Below are 14,757 nucleotides of genomic sequence, written 5' to 3'. Positions count from 1 at the left end.
ATGATTAATTTATTTTAAGATTTTTATTTGGTGTTTCTGTATGAAAATCACGAGTACGAACAACAGAAGAACAGAACGAACATACAATGTATGAAAAAGAAACTGTTTTTCAATTCCCTAAACTATTATTAAACTATTGAAGATTTCCTTAGGAAGTGTTAATATACTTATATCCCTGTAGTAACAAAATTAGAAAAAATAATATATTGCAGATTATTTTCTTATTAAAAGCCAAAAGTTTTTGTTCTTTATTTGCTAAGCACCCTGTCTCCCAACAACATGATAAATAGCTTGTATTCATTGCTGTCTTAATGTTACATTAATAGACTAATTTCTCGCAACAATAAATCACAAATAGATTTATAGCTCACTGACTTATACTCACCCTAATATTGACTCCAATTTTATAGATAATTTGGAGTAGGAAAAATACAAAAAAGATCCGACGGGAGAATTGATTAGAATGCTGCATTCATATGTACATACTATACATGTATGTACATATATGCACACAGAGAATACATTTTGGAGGACATGGTTATAACAATCATTCTAACACTATTCCAAGAAATTCACTTGTCGCAACCATATTATGTTGACTATGATAGCAGCAAACGTGTACATGTTTGTCACAATCACTGATGATGCTCTTAAAAGGAATATCATTATTTAAGAGCAACATAACACGGTTATAGTAGTCGTTTTTTCACATAACCTAACCAACAATATTTTTTCTCTTCGAGTGGCCAGTTTCTAAACGAAATGTATACATAAACTAGTAGTTTGAATACTTTTAACCACAACTCGGTTTTTGGCTTGTTAGTATGTTGTGCAACAAACCAAATTCTAGTTAACATAAACTGCAATCTACCAATTTACACAACATATTTTTGTCAAACATTGACAAAACGTTGTCATTACATTGCTGTTGTTTTCCTTTCTTCTTTATTATTTTCAATAAAACCACTGTAACCATAAAGGCAGACAGACATTCCGTTTTAGATATTTGAATTTTGCTTTTCGAAATATTTTTTAAATCAAAATTAAAAAGAATGTGTGTATGTATAGTATTATCTGCCAGTCCCATAAACTATTCTGTTATAATTTACATTTAAAGCCAAAATTTATATTTTATGAAAATCACATAAAGTCAAATTTAATCATACACCGAATACTATGGAAATATGTATGTTTTATAGAAATGACTACCGAGGGTAAAAATGGCAGCAATAAGAAAACGAATAGTACATGTACATTAGGATGGCCCAAAAATAATAGCTGCTTGAAGTTTTTTCTGATGTTCGTGCAGGGGTTCTTATATTTCATAAAGCGATTTATGTCTTCGTCCAAATTTATAAAATTACATATTTGGAAACCTAAAGCGTAATCATAGTCAACATTGAGCATAAGAAAAATTAAAAATTGTTGAAAAAAGTGACGGGTTTTTACTTTAATGACCATTACGTCATAAATAATTGAATTTGTTACACTTTTGCCTTTAAAATAAATGAACACATTTGAAAATCGGTTTTAAGTTATTTTTTTTTAAGAATGGATATTTATAAATATTTTGATTTCACTGCTTTTGCTATGAAAATGTTCAATATTTTTAAACTACTGCAAAAGATCTTAATATGCTACTGAAAGCGCCCTTCATAATATCAAAATTTCATATCATTCCTTCGGGTAAAATATGAAGAAATGGAAAAATGCTGAAAAGACCTGTTTACCCTTTGACCCAATTGATTGATCCAAGACAAAAATTATAAGAAACGGTAACTTAGAATTAACTTTCGTTATCGGTGAGAATATCCGTACCATATCTTTTTATATAAATGGACACCCTAATGTACAAACACATACATACATATATTTTTTGCAACCAACAACGAGGAAATTGTTAAAGAAACAGAAAATGTCAGATAGGGAATTCTACGGTTGAAACAGGGTGGATACTGGCTGCATGGCGTTAAAGAGAAGAGATTTTCTTTATACGACAATACAGCTTCATTCAATAGGTTTTGTTAGGTGTTTTTTATTTCATTTCTGTGAATTTTATACAAGCTCATACACATAAACGAAAATACTTATACGTAAGTAAAAGCTAGAACTGCAAACACACATGAACTTAATATGGCATAATATAAAAGTGGGTGTTTTATATTTCTCTGTGGTTTAGATAAATGTCCAAAGTTTTTTTTGGAAAATATCTTGCTTTTACCGTTGTAAGAAAATACTTAAGACAACAGGTGGCTAATTTTCTAGCCTAAAACTAAATTTTAGTGGTAGAGTTAACAAATAACAAATAAGTTTTTTTAAACTTAAATTTTCAATATTTATTTAAAGTTATGTGGAATTTTTTCTTTTGTGATTAAATGTATGTTGGGACATTTATAGTAGAATACATTAATAAATTTATTTTACAACACATACAAAAATTATATTTTATATTAAAATCGAACACTTTGACTCCTAACTGATTCCAACTTGGATCAAAGGCATGAACTAAGGAGGAGAATTTCACAATACTTGTTTCACAATACCGCTATCAAAAATAGCTAACTTTAAAGAATACAATAATAACGTGAGCTAAAACAAAATAAAATCAACATTCGGATACAATTTGATAAATGGTTTTTAATAATTGTAAATCAATGTTAATTCTAAAAGTACAACATAATAATGGCCACTGTCACACCACCATGCCGCACTCTACAAAGCAATATTTTTACTCTTTCCCCCAAAGCATCTGCTCAGTGACAAGTACAACGACACCAATATCAAATAGTCATAAGTTGAGAAAATGACAGAGTGTTAGTTAACTGTGCACCATCCTGAGGGGAGAATGGGTTTATTCACATGGTGTTATTGGTGATTCTATGGCGTTAAAGACAAAAAATTAGTTTGATTTTAGGCTTAAAATGTCATTCTAAAGGCTTTAAAAGAATTATCCTCATAGCAGGAGGGGAGAAGTTTAGTTATTTTGTTGTTATTTTTTTATTATTTTGCTATTGCATTGTTAATAAAATTAGCATATAAATTAACTTTATCATGCACACATTATGATGTGGTTTATTTAAATATCACACAAACATAATATCCCTGCGTTTATTGTTAGACAACACAAAAACAACAACAAAAACAAAAACAAGTCATCAGAAATTATTGACATCTATTTTATGTCGGTTATAATCCTTTTTTTTTCCATTGTCATCTTCTCTAAATCCATGTTATTTTATTTTAGTTATGAAATGTCTATTTAAAAGGATTTAAATAAATATTTCCGATTTAGACCGTTTTAGCTTAGCTCATTAGTATGCCTGTGCATGCCCGACTGTAAATCAATCTACCAGGATTAAGTGTGATAGTGATGACGATGTTGACAACATAAACTGCCAATGACTTGACTTCAAACGAAAAGCAAATGTGGGGTTTGTTAACATATTAAAGTTACATTTAACTATTTAAGAGCTTTACTCTACTATACATACATATATTCCTGAACACGCTTTTAGAATAATAAACAGTTGGTAAACAATATATATGATTCCCACACTACATATTCCAAATTTACTCACCTGTACTCTTGATTCCGTCAATCCAATTCGCATTGCAATTTCTTCCCGCATAAATATGTCGGGATAGTGAGTTTTCGAAAAACATCTTTCCAGTTCATTTAATTGTGCCGGTGTGAAACGCGTTCGATGGCGTTTCTGTTTATTATTTTTATCCGAATTCTGCAATAAATTTAAATTACACATTAATATTTTCGATGTTTATTTTAGGATTGGGAGTATTGTCGGAAAAAAATAACATGCAATATAATTTAATTGTTAATTTACACATTTAGGGTACCATTCCATATATAAACTTTAAAATCATAGTTTATTAAGTTAAAATTACTTCATAGAAACTTGAATTGTAATTGAATTTTAAATATTTTAATCTTGTTTGTAAGTATTGTTTAGAATTTTGTCAAAATATTAAAGAACCTTAAAGATTTGATTCAGTTTAGACATCGTCTGAGGGACGCTCGTCATAGTTTAAAGGGAGCTTTTCTTTCAAATATTTACTTATGTTACTCTGGATCCTAGTAAAAATCTATGCACAATAATATCAAAGGTTATGTTTTTTTTTCGAATTTGTAGTACGTCATATTAATTTTTATCGAAATCTGTAACTCCAATTAATGTTATTTAATTTGAATCTAAATCTAAAATTTTCTTTTTCTTGTGTCCGACTATAGTGAATGGACAATGTGGTTTTCTAGGAAAACAAGTAGATACACATACATACATATATACATACATATTATGTATGTACATTTATATAAAAAATTAAAAAAAAAAACAATAATAATGGATTCGTTATAAATATGTATCTACAACAATATGTATTTATAAAATAGTTCTTAAAGGTAATCACACTTACTTTTAAATTTTTTTGTTTTTTGTAATTTTTTTATGGAAAAGTAGTTTTGCAAGCAGTCAAGTATATCGATAGTTAATATACATTAAATTTTTTAAATATGCGTATATAAAGACATTTATATAGATCCACATCAGAGCATAATATACATTTACAGATGCACATAAATTGTTATGAATTAAATTTGAACACGTTTTTTTTTGTCGTAATGATTTTTTTTTAATTTTGTTTTTATGTTAAAGGATTAAGAGTAGAAAAAACACCAAGGAAGAAAAAAACGAAAAAAAAACATTAATTATTTTATATGAAATTGTGTTTAAAAATAATGAGGGTTCTTAAAAACTCACCTGATCTTGCTGTTGCATAGTGTTGTTGTTATTATTATTGTTATTAGTGTTATTGTTATTATTGTTACCAAGTGAATTTTGCGTATCGCATAAATTACTGGAAACATGTAAACGACCACTAACGCCACCACCACCATTCAATGAGATGTCATTATTGTTGGGCGGACCATTTGATATATGTCCGAAACTATTGACACCGGCATGTAGTGCAGACAGGGCGGCTTTTGGTATATCACAATCTTTGGGACCTACAAAAAGAGTAATATTGATATACGTTAATAATTCAATCCTAATCGACAGCTATTTGTGTCAAGAGTTTCGTAACTCTAAAATCTTAGTTTCTGGTAAAACTATTTTAAATGTAGTTATAATAGTTCAATTTATAATTTATAATCATTTGACGCCGCCTATAAGTTTGCATTAGACATGAAAACTTAGTATTTTGTTTAATGTTTCTTTTCTTTTAAATTCAACAAAATATGATTAGAACCAAAGATTCTAGCGAAATGTTAATTTAGTTAATTTGGAATTAAAAGCATTTTTCGAGCCAAAAAATTAAATGTCCATAATTCTCAAGGACAATTGCAAAATGTTAACCCTTAATAAAGTATATTTCATATTGCTATAAATGACTGTGATTATGAAAATTATAGTGCAACCATACCTTATATTAAAATGTATGTTAATTATACATACATATGTATGTATGTATGTAGGTGGTAACTATATATATATTTGTACAATGTAAAAATTTCTTAAAGTCTGGCTGGATATTCACTAAAATACGTCGCTTTTATTTTGTGTATGTATTCTTGTTTCGTTAACAATAAAAATTCACTTTTATTTTTGTTTTGTATCCTTATATTTTATTAGTATATAATTCATGTATCTATTTGAACGTACACATGTATATGTATTTGTTTTATCATTTATATTTTAATATTTGCAATCACACTATGATTTCGTTTGTATATAATCACAAACTCTCATACCAATACATAGAAACTGATTAAGTTTACGGCAAAAAAATAATATTAATCACGAAATACAAAATGTACGTAAATTTAGTATTATTTTTATTTGATTTCTTTTTTATTTGGAAATCCGTCATTTAAAATTTGTGGAGTGATGCCGCGCGTATGTATCTCACTTAACTGAAATGTTCAAGTAAATTGAATTTTTCAACAACCTGTCATTCAAAAGATGCCAAAAACACCAGTAGAAAAAAATGGAAAATAAATCATACACACACAAACATACACACATTCATGGCACTCAAACAGACAGATATATAAAGTATCTGTAGAAAAAAAATCTCGCTATAAAACAAATGTAAATTCAAATAAAACAAAAAGATACAAACAAATAAAAAAATAACGTCAGTCAGGCAGTTTAGTGACTGTAAGTGAAATAAACGTGTACGAGATACATTCGTAGAGGTGAGATTTGAAACCTGTGTAATTTCACAAAACGTTAAAAAGGGGTTAGTTTCGCAGTCAAAACACAAACACAAACTCATACATTCTATGTCACACATACAGTTCGTTAACTATCTAAATACCAGATACAACTACGATTACTGCCACAATTTCTTCCAATGTTGTCTGCGGATGGTGCTGCTGCTGTTTTATTTAACTAAGCAAACACGATATGGAATAGAAGAACGAAGATCCATCATTAAATAATCTAAAGTTTTTCTCAATACCAGAAAAACATTTAAACAAATCGCACATCTACATCGAAATACACCTTAAAACTAAAGGCTAGCAAACAAACCAAATAACTTAAGCCCAACAACTTCAATATCAGCAGGTTAGTATCTTACAGAACGCGAAAGAGTTTAAAATTGATTTCTTTTAGATCGTCAGTCAGTTTGTTGTTCTGTCAGTTAGCCCGTCCGGGAATATTTTTTAACACATACATGTGATCGATTCTTGTTGTTGTTTCTTTTCTGCCAAGTCAACAAAGTAAATTGTTGAAAACAACTGAAGAAGTAAAATATAGAGGAAATGAAAAAAACTAATATTTTATTTATTTTTCAACTCTTTGGTATTGAAAAATGTACAAAGAGCAACAACAAAACTCATACTCATACATACATACATACAATATTTTTAAACTAAATCAAACATTTGCACATCGCTAGTAGTTGTGAACTCACGCCTGTATGACGACAAATGTTACTTTTTTTAAATCTTTTTCATAATCGGTGCTCACACACAGATACTACAAGGGTATAAGTATGTATTAAAAAAGCACAGTTCACTTCTTAGCGATCAGTTGTTTTCTAAGTCAGAAATCAAGTTACAAAGAAAATGCATTATTCATGTATTTTTCACTTCACTTTAGTTTGTTTTATTTCAATTATTTTAAAGCAATCCCACATTTGTAGTTGTGTTTATGTGTTTGTTGCTTTTTTATTTACTTGTGAGTGTAGGTGCAAAATCATCAATCTGTTTGTATTGTTGTAGATTTTAAAGTTTGGTTGGTAAGAAATACCATTTTACTAGCAGAAGTTAGTGAAAAGCAATTAAGAAAGTATTGTCGGGCATGATCATATGATACCCTACATTAATTTTAGGAAAAATTTTAATATCAAAATTTTTGGGAATTGGTCTTTATATGGGGCCTAAATATTTCTATAAATTTCTTAAGGAAATTTAGTTTAGAAATAACTTTATTCCATAAAATTTGTTGTATCTAAATATATAGTATGATCTTTAAAGCGTTTTTGTGACAAATTTCATAAAAATCATTTTCCGATAGGCACCTTGTACGGGGGATTGGATTAAATGTTGTTAACATTTCTATAGTATACTATAGATTTTCTAATGTCAATTGTGATTACAATTGCTACATATTCAAGAATGCGACCTGTACAAGGTTTACATGGACAGACAGACGAACGGTCATGGTTAAGTCGAATCAGTAAACAATTCTGAACTCTCCCTACTATAGTGGAGTAGGTTATAATAAGCTTCAAATTATTTAAAAAAGTTGTACAAAGAAATAGTAAATATTTATGTAGTTAAAAAATGTACTGTGTTTATTATAAGTAACAAGTTTTTTACTTAACGAGCAAACGTCAATAATACATTTTTAAATTCAAAATAAGTAAAAAATCACATTTTTAATAAAAATTGTAGATGTACATACATACATACATACATACAAACATACATACATACATACATACATACATACATACATACATACATACATACATACATACATACATACATACATACATACATACATACATACATACATACATACATACATACATACATACATACATACATACATACATACATACATACATACATACATACATACATACATACATACATACATACATACATACATACATACATACATACATACATACATACATACATACATACATACATACATACATACATACATACATACATACATACATATATCCCAAAATTATAAAATTTACAAAATTCCAAATATTTGGTTTCCCTGTTTTTAAAGTCAGTTTTTTACTCACAATAACTTTACAAAACATAAATAACAAGCGATTTGTATCCATTAAATAAAAGTTTGCTACACTCAACCAAAGCAAACCAAAATATTTAAAATTTAACTTGATTCTTTAGTATATTTTATGACAGGTTGTTTGGTTACCTGTCGAATATTGACTACTGTTTATGATTGGCCCATAAACGGCGCCTTTGTAGTTTATGATGCATTTTAAGATCTCAAATTGATGTTAAAATAATTTTTACGTGTGTTCTTAAGCGGCGTTTCGGCATTTTGTTTGATGATAAAAAAAAGAAAAAGTGTTGAAAACATGTGGATTTCAATGATTGCAATTGTTACACTAAAAAAACAATATTCTTTAAATTAGTAAGATTCCTTTGACTATATAGATTAAATTTGTAATTTTTTTAAAGTTATATTCATAATAACGAGCAGTGACGCTATCAGAAGTACTAGATTGAGAGACATTGCACTCCATCAGTGTTGCCAGGAGATTCAGAAAAAATGGCTAAATCGGAAAAAAGGCCAGAAAAGGCTAAAACGTTTCAAAAATAAGGCAAGAAAAAGGCTAACTTTTCACTCTTTAAAATCTGTATGTGTAATTCTTAGATATCCACAGCTAATGACTGTTCTAACTCAATCTTGGATCAAATTGAGTTTTTGATGGCTAATGATTCCTCAATGCATTTTATATAAATTTCAGATCAAAATATTAATTTAGTACTTTTTGTGTCTGTTATATGTATGTTATTTTACTATCGCAAAGTAGAATATTTTTTTCACAATAATTTTACAAAAAAACAATAATAATAATAAGAATATAGAGTCTGGCATGGCCGACCATATGATACCCTACACCAGTGCGTATGTTAAAAATGTGGATTATTTTTTTATAAAGCATTTAAGTTTTTTATCTAAACTCCGAAATATTTTAATAATTTGTTGTCAAAAAAGAGATTTTCCAAAAGATGTGTTATTTACCAATAGATGTTTTAATTTTCTGAACAAAATTATTTTCGCTTTTTATCGAAATAAGTGTACAAATTTTCGTAATTTTTGTTATACAAAAAAATATTTGAAAAATTGTTTGGGCCTTTTAAGAATTTTGCCCACCGGAAACACTCTAACAAAAACAATTTTATTTATGTATACCAATTATTGAATTTAGAGTGTTATAATTCTTTCTATGTACGATATTTTATTGCTTACTATTTATATACATATTGTCATTCCCTTTAAACATATAAAAAACTCGTGGTACCAATGAATAGAAGTTTATATGAGACTGTTGTAATCCATCTTATCTTCAATAGAATATCAACAATCTATCATATGTACATCCAACATTCATTAAGCATTTCAATATTCATATCTACGTAATAATACGGACATACTTCTGGCTGAAAACGCGATTTATATGGATTCAAGTTACCAGACAAGTGCTAATTTTTACACATACACCAATCTTGGCTACTGTTAATTAGCGTTTTCCTTCGTCTTCGACTTATCTTCTTTATTCAACAATTATAAGGTAATAGGCGATGTGTCATAAGAAAAGATGGAATAAGTAGATGCTACATTCTGGTGCAAAAGCATAGCGAATGCATTGAAGAAATGTCATTTAATGTAAGTCATGATGTATCTATGAAAGCATATACCTACATACGTACAGACATAAATGTGTAAGTTACATATTCAAAATAAATGAGGAATATAGAACGTCTACGACAGATACTATGAGAACCAGTGTCAATATCGTTAAGTTCGACTTGAGTGTCTGGTACTGATTGCTTAAGACGATGTATGTCGTCAGCGTCTTTAGTTGTTATTATTGTTGTCGCTGTGGTGGATCGGTCGATTTTTTGTTTGTTCGATGATTTATTTTTACACCACGTTTCATTATTTTATTTTGTATGATTTTGTTTGTTGCTCTTTGAAATCGTGATTAACAAATTAAAGGTGCGGTGTTAGGTGTGATAATTTAACTTTACGCGGGCTTTTTATTTGTTTATTTTTTCATTCCCTTATGGTTTTTTATATATAGTATGATGTGTTTTTCATAATTGTTCATATATACGGTTGGCAATGGATAATTTTTTTTATAAATTTTCCTATTAAATGTTCTTGTCTAATAACATTTTCTTTCCAAAAAATTAAATATTCTATAGTCGAGACTATCGACTATACTATAGTCGAGACTATTGACTATACTATAATCGAGACTATTGTCTATACTATAGTCGGGACTATCGACTATACTATAGTCGAGACTATCGACTATACTATAGTCGAGACTATTGACTATACTATAGTCGAGACTATCGACTATACTATAGTCGAGACTATCGACTATACTATAGTCGAGACTATCGACTATGCTATAGTCGAGACTATCGACTATGCTATAGTCGAGACTATCGACTATACTATAGTCGAGACTATCGACTATACTATAGTCGAGACTATCGACTATACTATAGTCGAGACTATCGACTATACTATAGTCGAGACTATCGACTATACTATAGTCGAGACTATCGACTATACTATAGTCGAGACTATCGACTATGCTATAGTCGAGACTATCGACTATGCTATAGTCGAGACTATCGACTATGCTATAGTCGAGACTATCGACTATACTATAGTCGAGACTATCGACTATACTATAGTCGAGACTATCGACTATACTATAGTCGAGACTATCGACTATGCTATAGTCGAGACTATCGACTATACTATAGTCGAGACTATCGACTATACTATAGTCGAGACTATCGACTATACTATAGTCGAGACTATCGACTATACTATAGTCGAGACTATCGACTATACTATAGTCGAGACTATCGACTATACTATAGTCGAGACTATCGACTATACTATAGTCGAGACTATCGACTATACTATAGTCGAGACTATCGACTATACTATAGTCGAGACTATCGACTATACTATAGTCGAGACTATCGACTATACTATAGTCGAGACTCTATAGTCGATAGTCTATATAGAGTCGATAGTCTCGACTATACTATAGTAGTATAGTACACTAAACAAATAGTAGTATAGTACACTAAACACTTTTATTATAAGAGGGGTAAAATAATGTCTTTTTGCCTTTATATAGCCAAAATATTAGTATTAAAACAAGTAAGCATGACCGACTATATAATGGCCTAAACAAGTTATTAGTAGTGTAATTTATTTTTGTGTAATAAAGCATTTACGTTGACTTTTAGCCTATTTGTGATATATTTCAACAATTTATCTATTAGATTAAACTTTTTGAAATGAAGGCTAATATTGATGCTAGGACTTAATTCTTATAAAATTTAGCAGTGTGAGTTATGTTTATATAAAGGTTATTTGTGCCGAATTTCACCATGATATTAGTATTTATAAGGGAATTTTGGATGGTCAAGAATTTTGGTATGGGTGCTTAGGTCAAATAAAGCCCGATCTTTACGAAAATCGACAGAATAATCAAGGCTTATGTCAAATTTAGTTTTGTCGAGAAACTAGTATATTTAACATAATTATGGTCTAAAGGTGCTTTTCGGGAGTTCTGGTTTTATAGAGGCAAGGTGAAATAATGGACCGTTTCGATCAATTTCAATAAGCTTAGCCTCTGAACTAAAAAAGTATTTCATGCAATTATCTGGAAAATTCCGGTCTTTGATAACGTTTACATAGACGCCATTAAATCGACTCAGAAAGTGATTCTGAATCCAATGGTACGTGAGAGTAGGATCAATATTTTAGTGTGTTTTAAACATCAGCAAAACGCATAATAGACTCTGCACTAAATAATAATATAGTGTAGTTGTTTCGAAAGTTTTGGTAGACCATAATTATTTGTTTTATATTTTTTCATCCTCGTAAATGTATTTATACAAAAATTTATTTTCACTGCATAACAGTAAAATAATAAATTCACTAATCCTTTTTACATTTGTTGGCTTATAAAAAGCAATTTACCGACAGAAACAACAACAGTAAAAATAATACGAATTTACATATTTTTCTCCATCCTTTTACAACCATTCTGTTTCCGTTTCCATGAAAAAAGCAAAAGCTTGCATATACGAAGTATTTGTTTTTTCTCTATTTTGTTTTGGCAATTATCAAACAATTTACAATTTTAAAAGGCTTAATAATTACAGAAACTCTGTTTGCCAAAAATATAACAAATTCTAATATATTTTGACTTTTCACTTGAAAATGTTGGGACTGAACGAGGCAACGTAAAGCTTTCAAATAATTTATATTTCACAACTACATATCATCGCAATTACAAAATCAGTTTACAACAAACATAAATATTAAGCTGTGACGTTAAATGTTTGACGGGAAGGTAGAGAGGGCGAGAGACTGTCGGAAAGGAAGTGAATGTATTTAATGAAAAACACCTATTTATTTACAGTCAACATTTAGGGATTAAAAACTTTTTCTATCATGTCTGCAATGCTTACGCAGGGATTAATTAAATTAATTTTACGATTGCATTTGTAATTTAATGTTTCGTCGCTACACTGTTATACACTTCTTTTGTAAGCAACAACCATTTATAGGCAACCAAATACGACAACTATGTAAAAATATAAAAAATAAAATGAAATTAAATAAAACCTTAGTTGTGATACATATTGTTGGTATAAATACTATATACGTACATTCATATGTATGTATGTTTATGCATTTGCGTTTATGTTGATTTGCAAAATTTGTTTGTTGAAATTAGAATGTAATTGTATGCGTACTATTATTTATTGTGGTTTAGAGTTTAAAGGTATGAATGTAAGGGTGGTCACACACACGCTTATATACACACATATCTACATGGCCAACATTTATTATCATTGTATTCAAATTTATTATCATCGCTTTGTAATATGAAAATGCGAATATGGCAGTGGTATGTTCTTACCACTTGTTTTGATTCTGAAACAAGTGTCCTGTGTATTTCACAATACATATGCATATGTATGTACATTCGCGCGTTTTGTGTTATCAGAAATAGTGACTGAATAAAATCCATCCGTACATATGCTTTTCGCACACACTTACCCAAACGCCCCCTAAATGAATATTGCCTGGTAATGGTTGGTGGTTTTCGATTTGTTCGTTTTTCAGAATTTTCTTTTTTACTACTCGTTTTTGTAAAATTGCCTAAAATTGCATGCTATAAATTTACGTTTGTGCGCAAATTTTAATTAATTAATCGCTGCATTTGCATAGAAAAAAAAACGAATACGAAACAGAACTAGATTTTAAATGCATACGTTCTAATAAATTTGTATTTGTGTGTATGTAAGTTTATCTATTCGTATGTTTATTGTCCGTATGTTATTTGCGGTTTTGTCTTTTGCAAACGTTTTCCAAATTTCTAACAAAACTTCTGGTTTAGTGGTTCACCACTACTAAGCCGCGAAAATGCCTAATGTGTTTCATTTTTTTGTATTATGTATTTTGATTAAATGCAGATTTTGACCATATTCAGTAGACGATATGTGATTTAAATAAACAAGGAAAACTTTTGCAGATATATTTTTATTATTTAGTAAAGAATTTAACTTATGCCCACTATTAAATACAAATTTTAGATTTAATGGGAAAAAAGTTGATTTATATTAACAGTTCAGAGTTAAACTATTACATTTAAACGCAAAATACGTATATTCGTATATAAATACATGTACATTTGTTTGTTTTTTGGCATTTTACAATTTCTAACTTATAACTAAATCGTGAGAAAGTTTAAATTGAAATTAAATTCTTAACATGACTTAGTTTAAACAATTAAACCAAAAATTCCTCACACACCGAAAATAGTATACACTTTTGAAAGTAGATAAAATTAAATAAAATCATTAGAACGGCGCTTATGTTCTACTAATTTTTTCTATTTGACATAAACAAATTTTTATAAAAAATAATCCTAGTCACTTCTCGAATTCTAAAGAGTTCGGTCCATAATTGAGCTAATATCCCATTAAAGGTCCTCTTCTGAAAAGTTCCTATTGTTCATATTTACATATATTAATATATGAAAGTATGATAAGGTTTTGATGATGGGTATATAAGTCTGCTAAACTTACTTGTTATCAATTTCGAAAGAGCATGTGGGCAATTCCATGAAAATGTAAACACGACTGAAAAAATAAAACCCTGTATGGAATTTTTGAATTCAACAAAGCTTGATGTGTGGTCTTTTGTTGCACCAAAGACCCAGGCTATTTTTTAAAATCGGTCCATTGACGCCACCGAACCTTGTCGCTATACAAATGGGCCCTCAAATATCGCTTTTTAGGACATAACTCTGTTACTTATGAGCTAAAAATTAAGGGAATAGTATCCCCTCATAAATCGGTAGATCTAAAATGTATAATGTATATAATACCAGTTTTAATATTTAAATATTATGGATTACGAAGTGTAAGAAATTAAAACAAAAAATATACTCCTACAG

At 29.1% G+C, this 14,757-nt stretch overlaps 1 protein-coding gene across 6 annotated transcripts in view; it reads right to left on the bottom strand.

Moving 5' to 3' along the window:
• The window catches only part of LOC119599612 (homeobox protein orthopedia), a 34,315-nt gene that overhangs the window by 14,785 nt on the left and 4,773 nt on the right, over nucleotides 1–14,757 (bottom strand). For 3 of the 6 annotated variants that reach the window (XM_037949456.1, XM_037949458.1, XM_037949459.1), the window contains exons 3-4: nucleotides 4,776–5,023; nucleotides 3,579–3,737 (exon numbers count right to left, since the gene is read on the bottom strand). In XM_037949456.1, the coding sequence (XP_037805384.1) occupies nucleotides 3,579–3,737; nucleotides 4,776–5,023 (407 nt within the window). Of the gene's footprint in view, nucleotides 1–3,578; nucleotides 3,738–4,775; nucleotides 5,024–5,439; nucleotides 5,926–14,757 lie in introns of those variants that run through there. The other 3 variants (XM_037949457.1, XM_037949460.1, XM_037949461.1) reach the window with 2 other exon arrangements.

Source organism: Lucilia sericata, unplaced genomic scaffold, assembly GCF_015586225.1.
Source record: "Lucilia sericata isolate MDLA Ls3-8-SP2 unplaced genomic scaffold, ASM1558622v1 Contig000083F_arrow, whole genome shotgun sequence".
Classification (NCBI taxonomy): domain Eukaryota; kingdom Metazoa; phylum Arthropoda; class Insecta; order Diptera; family Calliphoridae; genus Lucilia; species Lucilia sericata.
This window is presented reverse-complemented; position numbering and strand designations above follow the sequence as displayed.